We start from the raw sequence: 26,037 nt of genomic DNA, 5'->3' as shown, positions 1-26,037 counted from the left end.
CTGCGCTTAATTAAAAACAATAAAACAACATGAAGGAGATTTGCTGCAGTGATTCTAAAAATAAGGGTAATTAATATCCCATGACCCCTGAACCAATTGTTCATCTTCTCATCCTGCCTGCTAAGTCTCTTGGCCAATGTATCCCCTGATCATTTACATTGTATTCAGTCATCTGCCCTTTTACCTACATCCTTTTTGATTTAATAACATTGTTCTGATTGTAAAAGCAATGCATGTTAATTATAGAAAAATTTAAGTACAAATGTAAAAAGCAATTCTACCACCTAGAGATCACCATTGTTTACATTTTATTGGCAACGTATTTTTGCACATATTTAACAAAAGTATTTCATTTTTATTTATGAGTAGCTATATTTACATGTCTATATTTCTCTAAGTACCTATATACCTACTATGATGTATTTTTGGAAACTTCAGCTCATTGTTAGTTGCAACCATCCAGTATGACACAAAGTATTGGTCATCAAATGAGGTACCCATAACTTTACACATTGTACCCATGGGCGTATAATCATTATCATTCACCAGAAGCCTAAATACATTCAGAAGCTGCATGGAGATTCTCACCTGATGTCTTTGACTCTTAGTCTTTAGCTCCCTGCTTAGAAATCTGCTAGGTGTGGTGGTACACGCCTTTAATCCCAGCACTCTGGAGGCAGAGGCGGCCTCACACATATGCCAGCTTACAACTGGCTATAACTCTAGCCCCAAGGGCTCTTCTGGTTTCTAAGAACACTGTATGCACATGGTGCACTGACATACATCCAAGCAAAAACAGCTATACATACACAAAAACCCCAAAACATACTAAAGTAAATCACCCAAATCATAAGTAAATGATCCCATGTGTACACACACACACACACACACACACACACACACACACACGTAACCAACCAGGTTGAGGTATAGAATGTTTGCATCACTCAGAACTGCCCTCATTTTTTATCAGACTCATAGCAAAGGCCAAACATTACTTCTTGGTATCTCTCCCTATGACCTCATTTCTCGTTGATTTTATTATTCAGTTTCAATGTGCAATCATCAGGATTGAACTCTGACTTTTGTGAAAAGTCACTGCACCTTGGCTTCACTGAAGCACCGCGGTTTACCTTTGTCTCTTTGATTTTGACAGCAATCATTTGTTTCCTCTGCTGGATGATCTCCACCAACTCGTCACACTCTTCCATAAGTTTTGCCTCATGCATAGCAGTATTCACCTGCCGAGAAAGTCCAAAGTATTACACAATAATTATTGCTTTTGTCCCCTGCTGGCTCTAAAAGGTTCAGACTGACAGCTAAACATGCACTTCTTCCATACCTCCCTCGATAAGATCCACTCCTAGAAGAAGAGTAGAGATGATGATATTAATGATGCAAAGGCATTGAAGCACCACAGATAGGAAGCTCTCCAGGCCTCTGGTAGCTCATGATGGTTAATGGAAGGCTGGGCAGAAGGACAGATGAGATGGGGGCATGTTTTTCCCACTGTGCAAATCCCTTTATTCCATCAACCTGTCCTCCTGTGGTTCTTTCAAAAAGAAGGCAAGAAGATTCATGTATCTCAGGGAAAGAAGAGCCTCTTCCACAGGCACAAAGATATTAAGATTACAGTGCAACAACATATGTCTGTCTGAAAAGGTTTTCAGTTTTCTGATTTTAAATATGTGCATGTGAAGAGAGATTTTACATTAAACATATGAATGTGTAGATATTTTTTCCACATGGTTGTCATAATGTTTTACTCATATTTCTTGGCTTAGAGAAAAAAATTCTATCCAATATCTAAATACTTTTCCTATTTTGAGATGCTGTCTCTACATCAACATGTCTCTGCCACAAAGTCAGGATGGAGTTGAATAAAAAGCCACTATTCATTGTCTTTCCATGGACAGATTTCTTCACCTCCTTTCTTTGACTACTAGTGATATTGGTTAGTACAAAGTCCCCAGGAGGTGCTAAAATAAATGCAGGATCATGGGATTCCCCAGATACAATAAGGAAAGAAGAGACAAGGAGCTAACATCTTTGAAGCACTCGATATGCCAAACACTACACAGAAAAGTAGTTCATGTACTAAAATATCATTATAACTTTTTAATACAGAAGCCATTTTTCTCATTTCACAAATTCAGAAACTGAGGCTTTGAGAATTTTAGTAACTTGTTCCATATCATAATGTTAATTAAGTACCAAAAGCCATATTTCAAATTGAGCTCTGCTAAATGAATCCCTGGGCTAGCTGAGGGGGAACAGCAGCAGGAGCTGGCGAATGATGGTTCACTTCCATTTCAGCAGCACATGGAGCAGTGACTCAGAGAAGAACAATCATCCCAAGAGGCTATTCAAGGACCACTTGAGCAGAGCTCTAGAAAGCCGAGAAATAGACAATGGTTTTCTTGAGAGCATCAAAACTTAAGGAGCTAAATGAGTGATATTAGCTGGGGAGGAAGGGCTGCATTGTCTGTCACTCTCTTCAAAAGATTCCTCTACAAGATCCAACTTCAGCAAAATATCTGCCCCTGAACTCTGTTATCTCCTCTCTCCTTAGGGTCCCAGCTGAGTATTTTTAAATGGTTTTATTAATTATTTAGAATGCAGAGATTAGAAGACAATGACAGGTCCTCTGGTACTAGAGTTATGGATGCTTGTGATCCACCATATAGCATCTAGTAACTGAACCAAATTCTCTGCAAGAGCAAACAGTGCTCTTAAGCACTGAAACATCCACCCCGCCCCAGTTTTTATATTTCTTATCTAGTCAAAATGTTTGCCACTTAATGGCAACCTTGCTTTTCTTTATTACCCCTTTTCAGGGGGAATGCAATAATGACAGCTTTTATTTATTCTAAACAAACAGCTCCTCTGACCCTTCTCCATTGTTGTTTTTTTTTCAAGGTAGACATCATATCATCTCAAGGAACTCTCATTCCTCTGAGAATAAGAGACCTACCTAGTTCTCCCAGGGTCAGGTTAGCTTAGAGATCTGGAAACTTAGACATTTCCCATTAGATTTTTCAGGCTGCTACTGGTATAGCAGAGAATGGCACCATGCTTTGTTACTTGTCATTTAGTCCTTGGACTAACCTTTGCAGAACACTCATGGTATGCCAGGCACTAGTTTAATCGATTATATTTATCACCTTTCAATCCCCCAAACAATCCCTTATGAAAGGTATCAGTATTTCCATTCAACAGATAAGAAAACATGAGTCCAGAGATATTTAGTGCCTTGTTGAAGCCTACACAATTAGGAGTGATAGAGATGAGACAAGACTGGCTCCAGAGGGTTCCATTCAGACGGTACATTTTTAACAATTGCACATCCTTCCTCTCAAGTCCACTAGAACAACATCTGTGTTTGGTTTCTGATAATCACCATCCCTTTTGCACTACCCATCTTTATTCTTACATTCTTTTTTCTTTCATCATTTTGGACGTCTTACCGTTTCTGTAAAATGCCACGAATTCGCTTGTGCTATACTTTTTCCTGAGATTACCCTTTTATTTGGCAGGGCATGTCCTCATTTATTGAGCAGACTTCTATTTATCTTCCAAGGCAAACTCTGCAAGCATCCCTTCTTTGCCCTTTCCTCACTGGCAACTATACCATCAGTCACTCTCCTACTTACATTTACATAATATTTTCTATAGAATTTAGTAATACTGCTTGCTATTTCATATCACTGTAATTGTATTAGGGTGTCTTCCTCACTTAAACAGGAAGTCTGGAGGCAGAGATTATGCTTTGTCTATCTCCAGAATAGTGAATGGTGCATTGTAGACATTATGTCAGTATCTGTTGGAGTGAACTGAATGATAATCCTAAAAAAAGGCAACTTCTACTGCTTGTTTGATATGTCCATTTGGTTCTCTGTGTTAGTATAAACTCTGTATATGATATCTAATAAGGAAATTATTTTTCCTTCATGTCTACTCTCCACTTCTGATTTACTCACTTTTATCAATAATGTTATTACAGTTACTTGGATTTAGTAACTATTTTGAAAAAAAGGGTTTTTTTTTCTTTCTTTTATTTTTGATATTTTAATATAATTACAAAATTTCCTCCTTCCCTTTGCTTCCCCCCTACCTCTCCCATACATTTGCTCCATACTTGCCTTCAAATTCATGGCCTCTCTCTTCACTAATTGTTGTTCGTGTGTGTGTGTGTGTGTGTGTGTGTGTGTGTGTGTGTATTTCTAAATACAACATGCTCAATCAGTATGTTATTTGTATGTATATTTTCAGGGCTGATAATTTGGTATTAGATAAGCAAGTGATGTGTACTTTCTGGGAAAGACTTTCTCCCAATCTCAGGGTCTCAGAGTTCCTTAGTTGCCCATTCTTCTTTGTCTCATAGTCTTTTCTCTTGTCCACCTTGGGCAGTCATGTTCTTGAGACTTTATGGGTATAAGCCTCTGAGATCACTAGAAGTCTCACAGCAAACTTGTTTTTAATAGTCCATGTAGATTCTCAATAGTCCCAAAGCCCTTCTCTATTGTCATTTGGATCTCCCTAATGTTCTTCTGGCAATAAAATGAGGATCTGAGCCAAGTTGCCAATACATTGATTCCTTTATGACCCTTTGCACATTTTTCAAAAGGCTTCTTTAACTGAAGTCTCTGTTCTCAAAATAATTCTTTTGCCAGGCAGGTCCATAACTCTTTCTTTGCCTTCTTGATCAAACATTTATTAAGCATCTTTTTGTAAGATGCATTATGCAAGGCCTTGTCTTCAAACACTTAGCAATCTAGATGAGGAAGGATGGTGTGTGTGTGTGTGTGTGTGTGTGTGTGTGTATGTATGTGAAATGAATCAAGGTAGCATAAGATAAGTACCAACTGAGTTACGACAACTATAAACACAGAAACTAAAAGGAAACAGGACACTCTCAGTGAACAAGTGGAGAAGATACCACAAGGAGATGAGACTTGTACTAAACATTAAAGGAAGGAGTTAGATATCTAAAAGTTAAAAAGGAAGAAATTTAAAATCAAACAAGGTTTGAGTAAGACTCCATGTCAAGAACTTTATTCTTTATGATATTCTTGAAAATATTGATTTTTTAAGATTTATTTTTATGTATGCATATGTGACTGTCTGTACATACACATTGGTGGGCTACACATAGAGGCCAGAAGATAATGTAGGAGCCTCTAGAACTTGTGCTGCAGGTGCTTAAGAGCAGCCTGACATGAATGCTTAAAAACTAAACCCCAGTCTTCTGAAAGATCAATAAGCTGTCCTAACCACTCATCCATCTCTCCATCAAATATTCTTGAGGGGAATGGAAAGTAAAATAATGGATGTCTTCAGTTAACTTTTTAATGAAGAAGTCTCATTGGATCAGATGGGTTAATAACAAACTTAAGGATGATTTAGGAAGTTGTTAGGATGCAAACAGGACAAGTCAGACATGAGAAACCATCTCATGATGGCTAGTCTTCATTGTCAACATGACTGTGCTTAGAATCACCAAGGAAATAGAGCTCTCATTGTGCCTATGAGGGTGTTTCCAGAAAGCTTAGCTAAGGAAGGAAAACTCACCGTGAGTGTGGGCAGCACCCCTGCCATGGTCTGGAGTCTTGGACTGAATTAAAGGACAGAGTGAGCTGCTTCTTGACTGCAGACACAGTGTGAGCAGCTGTACCGCTGCTGCTGCCCTTCCTGCTCTCCTATCGCAGGCCATATCTTCCAACCACCAACCACAATAAACCTTCCTGTACTTAAATTGCTTTGGCCAGGTATTTTGTCACAGTAACAAGAAACGTAACAAATATACCCTTTGCTCAAAAATCTTCAATTAAACAGCAAGCTCCCCGAGAAGAGATTTTTTTCCACTGCATTGGTCCTTCCACTGTGCCTGGCACAATGCCTTGTACAAAATGATCACTTACAGAACATTTGCTGATAGAATTGGCCCAGTAATATACATGTGTGTGTGTGTGTGTGTGTGTGTGTATGTATGTATGTATGTATGCATGCATGCATGCCACAGTAAATACATTTTGTTGAGAAAATTTAAGTTGAAGTGTGGAACCTAGAATGAAGACTGGGAGCCATTGCATTAAAAACAAAACAAACAAACAAACAAAAAAACAAGCACAACTAGTAGAGCAGAAAGTTGGCTGAAGAGGCAAAATTCCAAATCAAGGCTAAAGCAATGACATTAAAATGTTTCCATGTCAAGAAGCAGCCCAGAAGAGCAAGGTCTTGAAATGTTTTCTGAACAGGAAAAACTCCAGGGAAAATCTGTCTTCATGATGTGAATAAAACTACTCAAATTGCTTGGAAGGCATTTGAAAGGCCAGGGTTTGTTTGCAGTTTTATTTGAATATACAGTAAGGTTATTTCAGTTACATTTTAACCCTTACTTTAAAATAACTCAGCTTGTCGCATTAAATGTCTTTGGCGGATTAGTCAGTGTGTGAGAGACTCTAGTCCTTATTTGAACTTTGTTTCAAGTTAGTGGGCTTGGCTAAATGATTTTATATAAATTTATACTAAATTTTATGGATAAAAAATTATCCTCCTTGAAGATACCAGTGGGGTATTTCTGCAAACCTGTTTGTGTGCATTTACCTACCTCAAAAAGTCTTTGGGGAGCATTCAATTATATTGAAGACAAAGAATCTTAACCTCACTCTTTCAAAGACTAAGTCCTAGGTACCCAGGCTGCCCTGGCAAGTCCCCAGGTCTTATTGGTTCCATGTTGTTTAATTTTCTTCTCAATTGCAGCAAGCACTTGACATATATTGTTTTCCAACTATACACCGCTCCTCTTTTTTGAGAGGTGTGGATTAAACTTAAGGCTTCATCCTTGCTAAGCAAACACACTACTGCTGAGAATGTCCCAGCTCCAAGACTAATTGTAAAGTATGATCTACTCTTGTTAACTGTCCACCCTTCCCCAGTACAAACTCACAGAGGACCTTTGTTGAGAGGATTTTTACTGATAGTCACTGCAAGGAAACAAATACATGGGGTGTTCACAAATGTCATAGGTTACAAAGATCTTTTCTAAGTAAATAGTTATTTTGGCAAGTGCTTCAATTCTGTATTGGAATGTAAGTGGCCTAGACCCTTAGCTCCTTTCAGAGACCTTGTATTAACACCTTTCCTTACTGCTACTGCCACTTACTTACTGCTACTTACTTTGGCTCACAATTCAAGTGTACATCACTGTGGGGAAATGCCAGCAGGCACACTTGAGACAGCTAGTTACATTCCACAGGCAATCAGAAACCAAGACTGTGCTGGTGCTCAGCTGGCGTTCTCCTTTTTTATTCACGCTAAGACTCCATACACATCCCTCCCACAGTTAGAGTGGATCTTCCCACCTTTATAAACTCAATCTAGATAATCCCTCCCAGGCATGCCTGGAGGCTTATCTCCTTGATGTTTCTAAACCCTCTCAACTGACAATCAATAAGCCATTGCAAATGCATTTGACAATTTTAAGGGGAAATCTCTCCCATCCTCATTCTCCAAGTCTTTGTTTTATTCCGTGTTTAAAGTTCCTCTGCTTTCTCTCTGCCTCTGTGAGAAATGTCCTCACCCACACCTTCCTCTTCACCCTCACATCATCCATCCTATAGAGAGTTATGCAGGAGTTCAGAAGGCACTAAGAATTCCGGCTCAGGTGAAACAATACCAATTTACTTATAAATTATCCCAGATACCCAGACTACTATCTGGCTCTTCCATCTCAGTAACCTCCACTCAACAAGTCAATGCCAACTAAGAAATGGTCTACTCAAATACATACATCATCACCTTCCACCTAGACATTTCTAAAATACCTGCATTAGAGATCACTTGGAGAACTTTTTGTTTTAGCAAACAGTGAGTGTCTACCATTTACAAGGAGTGGAATATAATGATGAAAAACACAGCTTCTGCCTTCAAGGCACGTAATGTTTAGTAGAAAGAATGAAGTGTGAATACAACTAATTATAATTTAAAGAACACTCAAGTAATATGAAATACATCAAAGCCCTATGAGAACGTACCAGGAAAGCATCTAATTTTGCCAGTCGATAATCACAGAAGATCATAAAATGTCTTCTGTAGCTCATCTGGCTTAGGTAAATATGCAACAGTTGGGCAAGAAGAAGTGGAGTTAAAGGGGGAGAAGCCCAGGCAGAGGATGATATGAATAAGGTATAGGGAGGAACAGAAGAGAATATGCCTGGTGAAGTAGGTGAGACTGCACGGGCAATGGAGTGAAGTTTGAAAGCAGCAATGCAGGGACTGGAAGACAGCCTGTCTAGACTGGTGGGTAAGCTGCTTTTGCATAAGCATAAGGACCAGAGTTCAGACCCCTAACATACATGCAAACGGTCAGGTATATCCATAAGCACCCATGACCCCAATACAGCAGGGAGAGGACAGACAGAGGTCTCTGAGCTCATTGGCCAACAAATAGTCTAACCAAAACAGCAAGTTCCAGGTTCAGCAATAAGACCATGGTCTCAAAAAAGGTGTGGAGAAATTGGAAAGGGCATTCAGATGTTTTCCTGTACACATGTACACACACACACACACACACACACACACACACAATGTTTTTAAAAGGAGATTTCAAATTGGACAAAGTGGCTTGCACCTATACTTGCAGCATTCAAGAGACTGAGGCAGGAGGTTTCTAAGATCAAGGCCATCATGAAGAATAAAGCAAGATGGTGTTTTATTAAAGAAAGAAATGGAGCTGGGAAAATGATTTTGTGGGTAAAGTGTCTGCCATGCATGAGGACCCCAGTTTAGATCCCTAGAACAAGCATAAAAAGCCATGCATGGCAGTGGACAATTTCAAGGATAGTGTTGAGGAAAAACAAGAAACTAGATGTCTGGAGCTCACTGGCCTGCTGGTACTGCTGAATTGGTAAGTTACAGAGTCAGTGAGAGACCCTGTTTTAAAAAAAATAAGGCAGAGAGGAGTAGAGAGAGGGTGAAAACCAGTGATAGCCTCTTGCCCCACCACCACCACCACCATGTGGACGTACATGAACATATACATGCTTTTACACGCAAAAGAAACCCATGAAGGTTACAGATATACTATGGAAAGATGTGCTGCCATTCTGAATCTGAATCTTAGTGTTATAACAACACCCAAAGCATATAGGGAGAGAAAACAGGCACAGGACCCAAAGAAGTGGGAGAGGACACAGCAAACTCCCCATTTTCTGTTTTCCATTACTGTTCTGTTCCTTCGTCTCACACTCCATAACATCAGACAAAAGAGCCTGAGTTGAAAGTCATCCACATGCAGTTGCTTTCTGTGCAAGGGAGATGAGAAGGGAAAGTGAGAGGTAAATTGGACAGCTGATGAATTACCAAGAAGCTGTTATGAACAGCTTTGCCATCTTACAAAGCTGCAAAACAGTATTGCTTTTTTACAATGATGCCTTCAAGAAAATGCAATGTTTACGAAGCAGGCATAGTGCTGACTGTGGTAGCATCAAAGCTAAGGTGTTAAGCCAGATCACACTTTAAGATAAATACACAACCCCCATCATCAGCACCAGCACCTCCCGCAGACAGCTGCTAGGTTCAAAGGAATAAAGGGAAGAAGAGAATCTTTTATGTTGTTTTCAAAACACCACAACATTTCAAAGACAGTAGGTGAAGATTTACATACAAATAACTAAAGGAAGCAGGACTTTTTCCAATATGTCTGATCTGATTCTTTAGATTTGGGAAAAGGTGTCCACCTTAAGAACTGAGAAATATATGAAGTTATTAATATGACTTTTAGCTCCCTGTTCTTGGGGAACTACAACCTAGGAGGAAAGCAAATGTTACTTGGGCAAAGTTAAGCAATTCTAACAGCCTCAGGTCCTAAGCTGGTTTTATTTTTGGCAAGGAAGAGGCATGAGACATTAGGACATGGATGAGAAATAGCTGCTGAGGCCAGGCAAGGGGGAAATGGAAGCTAAGCATCTCCAGCGGTGCAAGAGTGCTAATGAGTTGGGCACCAGACAGATATTGACTAAGAGACAAATTTCCTGTCAGCCTATGGGACAGATACACAATGCTTAACACTTTCTGCTGCTTATCACTTTTCTAATTACTTCATGTATTTTAGCTGCTTTAGTTCTCCTACTAGCCCTCTGCGGGAGACGCTATCATTATTCTTTCTGGAAAAGAAATTAGGAAGCACAGAGGTTGCAGAAATCTGTACAAGGTCACATAGCTAGAGTCAAAACCGGGATTTTAAACTAGGCAGCCTGTACATGTCTGATTTTAACCACTGTGTGTGTGTTTGTATAGGTGCATGCGTGCATGTATATGTATGTGTGACTGTGCATCTGTGTGTGTAAGTGACAGACAGAGGCAGAGAAAATGGGTTTCTCTACCTCTTAGTGATTTCTCTCAAGGTAACACATTTTCTAGATTTAATTGCTGGAAACACTTTGTGTATTCCTCTTAGTTTTATAGGAAAATACAATACATAATGTAACATGTGTAGAAAATATAAATGATGTACACATCTGTACACGAACATATATATTCCATGCTTATTTTACCCTTGCCTAGCTACCAAAAATCTTGACAATATAGGGATGGGCCAGTTTGCTCCACATACCTGTCTTAGGAATGGCTTTTCTAGGATAATTGAATATGGCAATTTCTGTGCTGGGTTTAGAGAACTTTCTCTCCAGGTATCAGACCATCAAACCTTTGTAGCCATCAGGTTAGCTACTGTGTCCCTCAATATGTCCCCTTTAAAAAAAACTTATTTATTTTACAAATTTACCCCAGCATCCCCTCCCTTCTCTTTTCCTCCTAATCCTTCTCCCCCACCCCACCCTCTCCCCTGCCTACCCACTCCTCCTCTGTTTCTCTTCAGAAAAGAGCAGGCCTCCCATGGATGTCAACCAGCCATGGTATATCAAGTTTCAGTAAAACTAGGCACCTCCTCTCCTATTAATGCTACACTAGGCAAACCAGTAGAAGGAGAGTCACAAAGGTAGATAACAGAGTCAGAGACAGTCCCTGCTCCCACTGTTACGAGTCCACATGAAGACCTAGCCACACAACTCTTACATATGTGTAGAGGGCCTGGGTCAGTCCCATGCAGGCTCCCTGGTTGGCAATTCAGTCTCTGTGAGCCCAGGTTAGTTGATTCTGTAGGCCATGTTCTTGTGGTGTCCTTGACCCCTTTGGCTCTGACAATCTTCCCCCCCTCCCCTCTTCAGCAGGATTTCTCAAGCTCCACCCAATGTTTGGCTGTGGGCCTCTGCATTTGTTTCCACCAATATGCCCTTTTATCCACAGCAATTGCTCAGGACATGAAAGAAAAAAGTAGAAAAGGTACGACCTAGGTTTTGCATCTAGTGTTTTATGAATGTACACAATTAAATTTTCTTTGTGAAATGAGGTAGAGATCTCCTTTAAAAAAAAAAAAAGACTCCTCAGAGTCCACCTCCTGTAGCCAGGTAGGAACCCCAATGGAGCAAGAGGAACACCAACCCACCCACAAAACTTTCAAACCCAAATTTATCCTGTCTACAAGAAATGCGGGTACAGGGGCTAGAACAGAGACTGTGGGGAATTGCCAACTGATAACCAGCTCAACTTGAGACCCATGCCATGGGCAAGCACAAATCCCTAACACTATTAATGATACTCTGTTATGCTTGCAGACAGAAGCATGGCTGTCCTCTGAGAGGCTCCAGTCAGTAGCCGACTCAGACAGAAACAGACACCTGCAGCCAAACAGTGGATGGAGCTTGGGGACTCTTATGAAAGAATAAGAGGAAGGATTGGAGGCCCACAGAGGGGATAAGAACTCCATAGTAAGACCAACAGAGTCAACTAACCTGGAACCTTGGGGCTCTCAGAGACTGAACCACCAACCAAAGATCATACACAGACTGGACCTAGGCCTCCCCATACATATGTAATAGATGTGTAACTTGGTCTTCATGTGAGTCCTGAACAACTGGAACTGGTCTGTCCCAAAAGCTGTTGCCTGTCTGTGGTATATGTTCTTCTAGCTGGGCTGCCATGTCTGGCCTCAGTGGGAGAGGATGCACCTAGCCTAGCAGAGATTTGATGTGCCAGGGTCAGGGGATAACAAGTGTGAGCCCATGGGCTCAGAGAAGGGGAGGAGGGATGGGGGAAAATTGTGGGAGGGAGTGATCAGGATGGAGGCAGTGAGCAGGATATAAAGTGAGTAAGTAAGAATAAATAAATAAATATCCCATAAGAACTATGGACAGATTAGATTTGAAAAATATTGAAAAGTCGGGCGGTGGTGGCGCACGCCTGGTCTACAGAGTGAGTTCCAGGACAGCCAGGGCTACACAGAGAAACTCTGTCTCGAAAAACCAAAAAAAAAAAAAAAGAAAAAAAGAAAAGAAAAAAAAAAGAAAAAGAAAAATATTGATTGAAAAAAATCCCCATAGATTTCTACCTTGTCACTTTATTGCTAAATTGTGAGTTCTGGAAACAGGACGGAATCATCCAACATTGTATTATTTGTAAGTGAAAAGGCCACTTTGGAGCTATGTTTGGACTGCTCATCTGGTGTTCTTCCACCTCACTACTTTTCTACTACACAGTAATTGGTTATAAGCCCACAAGGACATACAAGTCTCTAACCTGTACCTCTATGCACTTACTTTACAAATATGAACATTTATGCAAGCGTGCACACACAACTAATATGGACTACTATAATAGGCCCAAACTGGAAACAACTGAAATATTCCCTGCTGAGAACAAGGATAAGCAAACAATGGAACAGTCATACAACAGAATACCCTCCCAACCATATAAAATCATAGAATAAAACTATTGATACCAATTGAATGGATCACAGAGGCATTATGAGTGACATAGAAAATCATAATATTTTGAATACTGTATGATTCCATTTACAAAACATTACAAAAATGACAAAGTTATAATGATGAACAGACCAGTGGCTGTAAGGGAGGCAGATGTGACTATACTACAAATTGGTAGCACATGGGGTTGAACAAACAACACAGTGGTTAAGAGCATTGGCTGCTCTTGCAAAAGAACCATGTTTAGTTTCCACCATGCACATCCAATGATTCACAACCATCTGTAATGTCAGGTCTAGGGGTTCCAACAGTCTCTTCTGGCCTCCGTGAGTACCAGGCATGCAGTCAATGCATAGACATACATGCAAGCAAAACATCACACACATAAAATAAAAATAAATATGCAAATATACTTTTAAAAAGGAGGTAGCACATGTGACTTTGGAGGTAAGATAACAAAATGACACTGACTTAGTTACAGTAGTAACTAGGAGAATATATACATATGAGAAAATATACACCTTCCCCAAGTAAAAATGTAAACAAAAAAGAAAACTAAGGTTCCTATAAGGTTTTAGGCATGCCTGGGGAGACAACATTTCTGTAGTTTTCTGAAACTCTAACAATTATAAATATCTGGTAAAATAGTCAAATCCAATATAATCTCAATCTGTCTTCCTCTGTCTCTTTCTCTTCCTCTCCCTCCACACATATATCATTCTGCATCCTTCTTTATTTTTTATACCAGTCATAATTCTTAATACGATTTTTTTTTAAATTTTGTGCCCCTCAACTCGGATACAAGCTCCTTTGGGATGAGGACATTGTTTTGTTCACAACTGAATCCACAACATGTAGTCTAGTGCCTGACATGTTGTAGGTAAGCCACAAGGATCTGTTGAATCAGTCAATGAATATGACTGTGTTGACCCTGAGATCAAGATATAATGAAAACGCCTATACAGTTAGCTTTTCACATCTGTAAGTTCCGTACCTGTGGATTTAATCAACTTCATATTTAAAATATCTAAACAAATTGCCATCTGTATTGAATATGTACTGATATTTGGTCTTATTCCCAAGCAATATAGTACAACAACTACTTATATAGCATCTACACTGTGCTATTATAAGATCTACAAATATTTAAAGTATATACAAGGATATAGTTAGATTATATGCAAATGCTAAATCCTGCTATGCCAGGAACTTGAGCATCTGAGAATTTTGGTATCTGAGCCAATCCTCCATGGATACTGAGAGAGAACTGTGCTGTGTTACATTTCTTCATTACACGAGACAAATAGCTTACATTTTCTTTTTACAAGATTGCTCAAAATTGTTTTCTTTGATCTGTTTTGTCATCTCAATATTGTTTACTAAAATATGAAAAACCAGAGAAATGTCTAAATAACAACATAGGTTCTAGGAGACCACATATTTTAAAATACTTCCTTTCTTACTGTTAAAAGAAAAAATTTACCTTAAGAGGGCAATTGGCTCATCCTCCTGGGGCATTAAAAACTGTACTTCTAACAACTAGCCACCAGAGGGAACTATTTACTTAATTATCAATTTCTTAACAGTGCCAGTACTAAGCCATGTGCTGGGTATAAAAAAAGTTTACATACCCCATTTTATTCATCCATTTTTCAGGTGAGGGACATCTAGGTTGTTTCCAGATGCTGGCAATTTTGAATAAACCCACTATGAACATAGCTGAGCAAGTGTCCTTATGGTAGGATGGAGCATCCCTTTGGTAGATGCCCAAAAGTAGTATAGGTGGGTCTTGAGGTAGATTCTCAATTTTCTAAGGAACAACCAAATTAATCCCCATAGTAGCTGTACAAGTATGCACTCCCACCAGCAACGAGGACATGTTCGCCTTGCTCTACATCCTTGCCAGAACAAGCTGTCACTTGTGTTATTTATGTTTGATATTCTGGCAGGTGTGAGGTGGTATCTCAGGGTTGTTTTGATTTGCATTTCCCTGATGACTAAGGATGTTGAACATTTCTTTAAGTCCTTCTCAGCCATTTGAGATTCCTCTGTTGAGAATTCCCTGTTTAGATGTGTATCACATTTTAAAATTAGATTGTTTGCTTATTTTTAATATCTAGTTTCTTGAGTTCTTTATATATTTTTGATACTGGCCTTCTATCAGATATGAAGTTGGTAAAAAAAAAATCTTTCTCCACATTTACACAATGGAATATTACTCCGCAGTTTAAAAATAACATTATGAAATTTGCAGGCAAATGGATGCAACTAGAAAAAAAATCCAGAGTGAGGTAACCCAGAAAGACAAACATGGTATGTACTAACTTATAAGTGGATATTAGCTATAAAGCAAAGAATATTCATATTACAACCCACAGACACAAATAGTTTAGGTAACAAGGAGGTTTAAAGAGAGGAATACATGGATCTCCTTGGGACAGGGAAATCGAATAGATTTTGCTGGTGAACTGAGGGCTAGTAGGGATGGAAATAGGAGGGATCAGATTGGGAAAGATATGGAGGGACAAAGTATGGGAAGAAATGACTGGAATTAGAGGGCATTTGGGGGGTGACGTGGAAACCTAGTACAGTGAAAACTCCTTGGAATCTATAATAAAGATGACCCTAGTGAAGACTCATAGTAACGGGGGATATGGAAGCCTGAGCTTGAACTGGCCTTCTTCTGTAACCAGGCGAGGCTTCCAAGTGGCGGGGTGGGACACCAACCCAGCCACAAAACCTTCCACCTACAAACTGTCCTGCCTGCAAGATGTGCTGGGCAATGGTGGTACAGAACTTGTAAGAGTGGCCAAACCAATGACTGGTCTAATTGGAGGCCATGCCACAAGAGGGAACCCATGCTGGACAATGCCTGGATGATCAGAAACTGGATGCTGGGTAACCTAGAAACCTAGGCTAAAACCAAACATGGCCAAAAAAATTAGGAAATGATTCCTAATGATGTTCTGCTATATCCATACATCAGTGCCTAGCCCAATCATCATAAAAGAGGCTACCTCCAGCAACTGATGGGAACCACTACAGAGACCCATAGCCAAACATTAGGCAGAGAGTTTAGGTTGGAGGTCTCCACCATGTCCTTCCTCCTAGAGCCCAGGGAACACCGCAGAAGATGGTGAGGAGGAATTATGGGAGCCAGAGGGGTCAAGGACACTGGGAGAGCAAGGCCCAGAGAACCAGCTAATAAAGAGGACTCATGGGGGCTCGCAGAGACTGATGTGGTAATTGCAGAGCCTGCATGGGAATGTGCTAGGTCTCTGCATATATGTTATGGTTGTTCACTTGTGTTTTGGGGGGACTCCTGACAATGGGAGTGGAGGTGTCTGTCTTTTGCTTTTACTTGAGACTCTTTTCCTCCTACTGGGTTGCCTCATCCAGCCTTGATATGAGGGTTTGTGCCTACCAGTCTTACTGTAACTTGTTATGTATGCTCAGTTGATATCCTGGGAGGCCTGTTCTTTCCTGAAGGAAAATGTAGGAGTAACGGATCTAGGAGAGGAGAGGGAGGGGGAACTTAGAGGAGTGAAGCGAGGGGAGGTTGCTGGTGGGATATATTCCATGAGAAAAGAATGAATACATTTTTTAAAAAAAAATACAAATACCTTACTCTTAGAGTTTTGTCTGGTGGAGAAAAAATTAGTATACTAAAGTGCAGAGGTGAGAGTTTGATTTCGGTGCTCTGGGCACAGGAAAGGGAGGCACCTAAACTAGGTGGAAGAAGGGCAAGGAAGATGGATAGAACATGGGCCATGGCTTCCTGGGGAGAAAGATTCTTCAACAGAGCCTTATGGGACAAACTGTCAGCCAGAAGAAAAGAAAAGCAGTTAACACCTGTGTGGACAAGTTCTATGTCCACGTTGTACCTCAAGTGCCTGACCAAAGGTAAACATAAGCTTAGGTGTTCATGAAATTGGTGAGCAAAACTCCAAATGCTGATGCTAAAACAACATACTATATAAAGCGAAACACAGTCCTGATCACCGTGGTTCTTACAAACCTTTACTTTAAATGCAATGGGGAAGCACGGAAGTCTTTGTGGAAGGGTGTATTGGGTAATATTTAAAAATACCCCAACGCTAGCCAACTATCCCAGCGGCGGTGTGGCTCTGCTTAGCTCAGGCTGCCATGTTCCCTGGCCAGAAGCCAAGCGCATCACAGCTGGAAGCGGCCAGAGGCCACACGCACCACAACTAGACCCACAAGACGCCAGCGTGGTGTTTGGCTCTGCCAATCTACCACGCTGTCCACAGTGCTTGGCTGAGCCTAGACCATCCCACCATCCATGCGGTACCCGGTAGAAATGAGACTCTTAATGCTTAAATATTATCCAATATTTATATATTTGGAAAGCTCAATTAACAAGATGCCCACACAATTAGAGTTGTTACCCAATACCTAACCTTAGATGGGATTTGTTACTCAGGACTGTTCTTGATACATCCGTAGTTCTCCATGGCTGCTACCTCTCTTCTCTCTCCTCCTAGTTCCTCCTCCTCCTCCTCCTCTTCCTCTCCTCGCTCCTCCCACATTAGCTCCTCCCCAATCGCCATGCTTATTGCAAACAATGCAGCAGCAGCAGGAAATTTCCCATCCAGCTACAGAAGGGAAGCAACATGATGGCGTTTGCATCGTAAAAAGCCCAAACTTTTGGATAGTATGGCACCGGCATGGTGTCCGGGGCGGGGCCGGGGGAAGGGGGCAGGCAGAGTGACAGAATGGATCAGAATGAACCATTAGGAATATGTATGGTCAGGAAATTTCAATATAACAGAGTATAGTAAAGGTGTCCACTTGATGCTTTGCCTGAGTTCATGAAGGGTGTGGGTGGCAATGGTAGTCCCAGAAAGTAAGTTTCTGACTATTAGGTGAGCTTTATTCAAAGCTGCCCTGGCTGTGCTTCTCCAAATAATAGAAGGAGGGAAAGACGGGGCAAGTAATGGAAAGCTTATACCTTCTTTAGTCTCGGACTGGGCTGCAAGGAAAATTTAGTCTCTTTTGGCATCCACGTCTGTCATAAGCATTCTTCCCAAAGACCTTCATTTCTTGAAGATGAATACAGCACTCAAATATTCTCTACACACATTCAGAGGCCAGCAATCTCTACTGGAAGTTCCAGGGAAATGCCAAGTCTAACATCTAAGGCAGGCAAGAAATTATTCTGAGAAAGAGGAGATTCTTTCAGAAGTAGTGGATCCTCTTTCCATGTTCAGAAAAGGCAGGTGGCCACTAGAAAAACCACCAAAAAAAGCCGAAGAAAGCAATCAGCTAAAGCAGAGAGTGCATTCCTCTCAGCTGGACAGGTCAGGTCAAGAGTGAGGAGAGGAAAGAAGTATCAGGAAAAAGCCCTACAGACAGGAACATGAGGAGTCATGTTTGCGCACGTAACTGATAGGAAGTCTCAGAATAGTCTTCATGTCTGTGACAAAAGACAAGTATGTCTTGAGGATATAGTTCCATGGGTCTCTACTAAGTCATATGGCAGAAAGGACTAGTGCATTTGATGGGATGAGTTAAGAAAAGGAGAGAAACAGATCTATATTAATATATTGGTATATGTCCATGTATATTACACACACACACACACATACACACACACGTGCATATCACCCAGAACATGTTATAAGTACAAATTCCTAAGGACAATATAAAGGAAGAAAAGATCTCTGGAACTCCTGGGATAACAGCCTAACTTCACCATACCAAAATTCAATTAAAATTGAAAATGGATTTTTAAAAAAATGAACATTAGATCAAAATATATTGCTAGATAAGCCTCCTTTATAATTAGTGGGCTCAGTATCCTCTATATAGGATAATAGTAATACCTAATCTCAGAGGGTTCTGTATATGTAAATAGTGTAATTTAATTGTCTTATACATTTCCTAGTGTGTGATAAAATGTCAGTTTCCTTTTGCTTTTGTCTTGTTTCACCACTACATCTAACACTACAGCAACTGTGACTCCTACAGCCTTTACATCATCTGCAGAAAGAACCAAGTGTTGAGGCCCACACTCTGCCTCAACACTTTTGCCTCAACACTTTTGGGGGCTAAGTGCTCTGGTCAAGAGAGAGTGTGGCTCTTGGGGCAAGAGACTCGAAGAATGGAGACAAGACAGGGTGTGATTCAGTCTCTTCTATTTTCTCAAGTCTCTCTTATTGAAGGGAATTCTGAGGTATTTATATACACAAACAGGAGAACACAGGTGAAAACATTTTACCACGTGCACCATACAGCTGAGGTCACTAAACAGCAAAACAAGCTATGTGGGATAAACAATATATTTATCAGAGTGTGCTTCAGCTGTTAAAGGCTTTTGACAACCAAGTCTTTCATCAGGGTATATGGTTCCAGATGGCTGCAAAGTTGATCTAGCCACTTTCTACTAAAGTCGGCTCCCAACAAGCAAGTACCATTTTATCATCTGAAATACTTTTATTTGGTTTAAAAATATTATGTGCTTTGTTTTCTTGACCATCCTGGGCCAGGCATGATTTGTTTTTACCTGCAATTGCTTACCCCTTCTTTTACTCTTCCTTCTATAGCTGCACCTCTTGATCCCATTCTCCAACACAGTAACCTCTACACTGTAGGACAGGGTTAGTTCGTCTCTAAAAGGAAGACAGACTCTCTTCCTGGTGCCACACTATCACACTTCCTATCATTACTCAGAAGAAAAGGTCAATGCTGAGAGGGACTGACTCTCTCCCTACCAGGAACCACACCATTACCTATTTAGTATCATCATTCAGAGCAAAGGGACAATGGCAGGAGGCAGGAGGGAGGTCAACCACTGATTTCTGACAAAACACCAATTACATTTCATATGGTTAGCTAGAAAAGAATTTGGCTGGCCCAAACTTGTTTTTCTGCTCTGAGATACCCCATAATTAATACAACCCCCAGGTTCTAAGGTCAAAAAAAAAAAATATCCCTTAGCATCTAAAAGAAATAGGTGTCAAAGAAAGAAAGGTAACTACCATATTCTTTTAGTTATAAAAATATAGCACTGTAATTGCATTCAGATTTAGTCTTCTTTATAGTGCTTCTGGAGGGAGTTTTCCATCTGTTCTGTACTGGCAGCTCCAAGCAGAGTAAAATCTCTGTATACAGGAAGCTCATTAAAATACTTGCTAACACATCAGTGAGTGTCTACTTTCTCTCATTCAATCTCCATTCTATGTAGCATAGCAGGGAATCAACCTATTAGCCTGCCTGCCATTGCAGAGGGAAGGAGAGTCAGTTATTAAAATAACAGCAACTCTGGCATTATAAAAGTGCTGCTGGAGTCACAAGGTAATAGGCTTACTCAGGGATCTCAATGAGTGGTGCCTTGCTGTGAAAAGCCATTACATATACATATGCATATGCACATGCACATACATATACATATGTGTGAATGTTCTGTGAATATAAACAGAAAACTGTAAAGTTTCTCTAAGTTGCAAAAATATATGTACATATATTTGTATGTATTTGTGGTCATATATATGTATTTCTCTGTGTGTTTTTACATAAGTTTTATATTACATAATTCAACTACCCTTAGAGTAAGGCAAGTAAGCCCATGTCCCCCACCCTAATAGCTGCTAGACAAAAGCCTAACTTTATAGAGCCTCTTTCTCATACAAAATTGCCCTTAGTGACAGCCTTAACTTTATTCACCCATATCTACCTAGTGAGACCATGGGGAGAATAACAGTGCTGCATATACAGTCATCATGCTTTAGCATAAAGAGAGCTTTGTGAGATAGGTCATGTCTCTATCTATCTTCACAACAACCCAGGAGGTCTATGGAACAGAGTCATGTCTGCATTTTATGGATGATCAAACAGGTTCACAGGAGTAAAAAAAAAAAAAAAAATCAAATAAGCTTCTTAGTATTGGTTCCAACATGAGCTGGGCTGCCAAAGGCAGATTATCTAAGTTCACTTTTTCTGTCTCCCTCTCCCTCTCTCTCTCCCTCTGCCTCCCCCTTCCCTCTCCCTCTCCTTCTCTCCCTTCCCCTTCCCTCTCCCTCTCGCTTCCTTCTTTTCTTTTTAAACAAGGTTTGTGTAGCTAAGGATTACCTTAAACATCTGATTCTCTTGCCTCTACCTCCCAAGTACTAGGACCTTATTCAGTGCTGGACATTGAACCCATGAAGGGCTCAATTCATGTCTAGCAATAAACCTATATCCCCAGCTCACCTACGTTCCAGTAGAACCATCAAAGTAGTCCTGCTTTTTGATCATGCTCTTTGTAGCTAAAACTATTATTTGGGAAAACTGACCCCTCTTTCTTTTGAGGATTTTCATGTGCTGTTTCTGTGTTTTATTAGTACTTTTTTTTTCTACCCCAGGAGGCAGCAGAGTCAAGTAGAAAGAGCTCTGTATTTGAAGTCAAGTAGGCTTGTCTGGTTTCTAGTTTTGGAACTTACAAGACCAGTGACCTTGAACAAATCACTTATCTCTGAGCTTATCTTTCTGACCTGTACAGAAATAACACTATCTGAGAAACAGTTGTGAAAACCAAATGAACTAATAGAGACATGGATCTCACAGTACCTAGTACATAGTAGGAGTTAAATAAATACGGATTTCCTTCCCCACTCCAACTTTCTGGATTGAAAACAGGCAACACTGCTTTCGCCCAAAGCTGAAATTCAGGTTTTGATTCATGAGCCTATTTGTCTTACTGCAGCACATGGTGACTCACATTTTAGCTTTTGGACAATCACTTAAAATGGTTCTCTGTTAATCTTTTTTAAAATTCTGTGTCACACACGTGTCCATGTTCACATGTGTATGTACATTCCTGTGTGTGTGCTCATGTGAGTGCATGTGGACTTCTGAAGTTCACACTGGATGCCTTCCTCAATTGCTCGCCATGGTTTTTTTTGTTGTTGTTGTTGTTGTTGTTGTTGTTGTTGTTGTTGTTGGTTTGTGTGGGTGGGTTTTGTTGTTGCTGTTGTTTATTGAAACACGGTCTCTTAGCCATCTTATTCCAGGCATCCTCTGTCTTTGCGTCCTCAGTTCTGGGATTGCAGGTGGCTACCATGATTTCCCACGTTCTCTGTGGGTTCTGGGGACCTGAACTCCAATCTTCATATTTGCACAGCAAGCACTTTATCCAGTGAACCATGTCCCAGCCTTGCATAATCTTTTGGTAGCTATTTGACATACACTGGTAGCCTATATCTTGTATGTACACACACAGAGGGTAGCAGGGGGAGATGTACACACATACACACAGTCATGTGTGTGAACAGGAAAAAGTGTTTCTAAATAATTTAAAATTTTAAGTTATTACTTAGACATTACTTACATGTCTTTAAATTATCAGATAAGCCAGTATTCTTTCATTTATTAAACTAAACCCAGAAAGTCTGGGTTGCCTTTATTTGGCTAGGGAACTAACTTACTCACTTACTTTGATCTGAATAAATGATGATACTTCATGTCTGTGGGTTTTTGCCAAGTTCCGATTTCATGTTCTCAGAGCTAGATTCCAAAAGGGCAGTCTAGCAAAGAACACAGTTGCTACTATCCAGTTTCCCATGGGTCAGATTTAGACAGTCATTGTAACTTAACTTGTACCATATTTCTCTGTTGTCAAATTCCCCTCAATTGAGAGTTTCAGTCAGTGAACAAAAAGGAAGATACAATGGGCATAGGGGGAAAACTGAGCTAGTACTGAGGTGGTGATAATAGGATGTTGATAAAAATGGCTTTAGAGACAGAAAGTAAGCTCTTTGGAATGTGACTGACAAGAGGGTATGAAAGCTTTAAAATGCCTTCCTTTTACATTTTGACAGTTTTTAACTGCTTGCAGTGTAAACATTACTGCCATCTTAAATAGTTTTGTTATGAAATTGTCTAAGCATATTTAAAGCTAGACAGCATGATGAAACCCCAACGTGCTCATCCTTTCACTTCAAAAGCCATCAACATTTCCGTCTGTTTGATCTGTTCTCCTTCCTTTCTGCCTCGGTATTTTAACGAAAGAAATTATTTCCTTCCCCAGTACTTTAGTTTACATCTCAAAAAGATATTTTATTGCATAATGATTGACATAATTTCTTAATACCAGAATCTAATGCACGTTCCATATTTTAACTTTACCAGTTATACAAAGAAGTGCCTTGCTGTTGATTTATTTGAATCTGGTACTTTACGAAGAATTTGATATTGTTTTTTCAAAGGCTACACATATATACATATAAATAGTGACTATGTTTTACAAGGGGAAAAGCCCTAATTTTCACTATACACCCTTTCCATTAACCTTAAAACAATGAAAAGTTTGATCTGGACATGATGGATTCTGTCCATCATCCCAGAATTTAGGAGAACTTAAGAGCTCAGGGAAGACTCGGCCAAAAGTGAGCTCCAGGTCACCCTGGACTATGCAAATCCCTGTCTCAAAATACCAATTGAAATTGGGGCATGGTGGTGCACACTAGTCATCCTGGAACTCAGAAGGCTGAGGTAAGATGATTTTAAATTAGAGGCTAACCTGGGCTACACAGCAAGATCAAAACTAGCCATAACTACACACGCTAAAGATGCTGGACTTCGCTGCAGGAAAGGTAACCATGATGGTAGCACTTATCTTGTCCTTTGTAAAAAATGCCCTTGTTAAATGGTATTTCATTCATACATACAGCATTGTAATTTCAGTGCCAATGAAAGAAAACAAGTTGTAAAGCAAGCATTGGACAGAAGAAAAGAATATCCCAAGGTAGAACAGAAAGGAAGATATTCAAAGCATTGCAGAGTGACAGAAACTAGGAAAGGCAATAGTACAGTCTAACATGAGGACAGTAAAATGTTCCACCAAAATCATTTCTTATTTCACTGATTCTTTTCTGTATTAAAGCAACTCAAGTCTGGAAAATTCAGCTGTCTTATTTGTTTGTTGTTGTTTTTTATTTTATTTTATTTTATTTTATTTTATTTTATTTTATTTTATTTTGGTTTTTCGAGACAGGGTTTCTCTGTGTAGCCCTGGCTGTCCTGGAACTCACTCTGTAGATCAGGCTGGCCTCGAACTCAGAAATCCACCTGCCTCTGCCTCCCAAGTGCTGGGATTAAAGGCGCGTGCCACCACCGCCCGGCAGCTGTCTTATTTGTAACAGGATATTAGTCCCACAGGATAACACATATTTGACAGTATACACCCTAACCAAGTGGTAGTTCCTATTCTCAGCATTAGCTGGCATTCAATATCTATGTACTAGAGAACTGACCAAACAGACTTGATATCATTCTGCAATGACGTGGTAAAGGAAAACATAAAAGAAAATCCCACCTGCATGTTATATTTTTGGTACGAGAGTGTGGACTACCTCAATAAACAGAGATTATTGACAATATAATTCAATAACTTTAAATTGACAGTTTCACTTACAGGAAATAAATATTTTACAAATAGAGAAAGCCTAGAGCTGCAACTAAGTGATAGAACACTAGGATTCAGGAGGCCCAGAAATCTGCAAAAGAGCAGAAGAAAAGAGAAAGAGAAATGATAAGGTGAAAGATACGGCTACCTATAAAGCAGTTCAAGCTACAAAAAACTAAGAGGGCTGGGGAGATGGCTCAAGAGATAAGAGCACTTGCTGCATAAGTAAGGGGACCAGAGTTTGAAGCCCTAGCACCCACATAAAAGCTAGGCTTGGCCATCAATGTCCAGCTCTTACTAGCTCCAGCACTAGTGACGGGGGTCAGAGACAGTTGGCTCCCAAAGCCTTGCTGAGCAATGGAAAGCTCCAGATTAAGAAGGAGACCCTGTCTCAAGGGGGATAAGGCAAAGGGTGACACAGCAGGACACCTACATCATCCCTGAGCCTCCATCCCCATATACGCATGCATGCGCACACACACACAAATAAGAATTTAAATACTTGAATAATACTATCAACAAATCAATATAATAGTCCTGTACAGAATTTTGTAGCTTACAGAAATTTTACATTCTTCTCTTACATTCAGAAACATTCACAGTCACAAGGAACAAAATCACATTAAGATAGTAAAGAATTTATACTCTACTCTCTATGATCTCAACATTAGAAAATTTACCAACATATGGAATTATAATAACACATTCTAAAAATTTTGAAACAAACTTCAGCAGCCCAAACCAAATGAATACTCTAAATTAAAAACAAAAGTTGCTTGAATATGCTAAAAAAAAATAGCAAACATGATACTAAGGGCAACACAGTAAGGCCCTTTCCAGTAAAATCAAGAACAAAGCAGGGATATCTGACATCACAGTTCTTGATGTTTGCTTGAGGCAAGAAAATGAAGCAACTGGTGTATTTTTGTAAAGAAGATAAAAGCATTTCAGATAATCCAAGAGACTACTCTACTATAGATCCAAAATTATCAGTACAGTAAGAAAACACATAAAATCAAAAGCTTTCTTCAGCTGCTATTTTAAAGTGAAAATGGAAAAGTAACACATTCTCAGCAGGTCTATAAAACACCTAGGACTAGATTTAACAAAGGGGTACAGTAGCCATTTTATGTGTGTGTGTGTGTGTGTGTGTGTGTGTGTGTGTGTGTGTGTGTGTGTATTAAAGAAATGATCTCAAAAATAAAAAGTGAAAAACATATAAATGTACTATCATCAAATTTTTTGATTAAAAAAGCCCTATAATAAAATATATTTCTTTCAAAACTTAATATGTAATTGTAATAATAATTACAACCTAAACTGAATGTTTTATAAATGAATAAAACTATTTTAAAGTTCATATTAAAAAGTGTATAAAACATTATAAAAACAGATACCAGATGTTGAATACGCTTAGTTTTTTCTTCTTTGTTTTGTAACAAGCTTTCCCTATACAAGCGTGGCTGGACTGTATTATGTAGCCTAGACTGGTACTGAAGTCATGATACTCCTGCTTCAGCCTCCCAAGGGCAAAGATTATAGGTGTGTGCCATCATGCTCAGTCTAGTTTCTAAAATCACTATAATCAAAATAATAAAGCATTGGGAGATGAGTAGAAAATTAAATCAGTGGAACAGAAAACAGTCTAGAAGAATTCAGTCAATACAAAGACTCAATATATGGGTAAGGCAACATATCCATTCAAAGAGAAAAGGACTTTTTGTATTTTCGCAAATGGCCTTAACATAGTAACTATCTCTCTAGAAGTAAATTTCAAAATGTTATATATTCTAAAATAATATCAGATGT

General features: G+C 39.6%; 1 protein-coding gene across 3 annotated transcripts in view; it reads right to left on the bottom strand.

Moving 5' to 3' along the window:
• Mid2 (midline 2) overlaps positions 1-26,037 on the bottom strand; it is a 97,653-nt gene that overhangs the window by 27,459 nt on the left and 44,157 nt on the right. For all 3 annotated transcript variants that reach the window (XM_076918743.1, XM_076918742.1, XM_034485463.2), the window contains exon 4: positions 1,134-1,241. In XM_076918743.1, coding sequence (XP_076774858.1) covers positions 1,134-1,241 — 108 coding nt within the window. The remainder of the gene's footprint in view (positions 1-1,133; positions 1,242-26,037) is intronic.

The sequence above is a fragment of the Arvicanthis niloticus genome, chromosome X (assembly GCF_011762505.2).
Source record: "Arvicanthis niloticus isolate mArvNil1 chromosome X, mArvNil1.pat.X, whole genome shotgun sequence".
Classification (NCBI taxonomy): domain Eukaryota; kingdom Metazoa; phylum Chordata; class Mammalia; order Rodentia; family Muridae; genus Arvicanthis; species Arvicanthis niloticus.
Note: the sequence above shows the minus strand (reverse complement) of the source record. Positions and strands in the feature narration are given on the sequence as shown.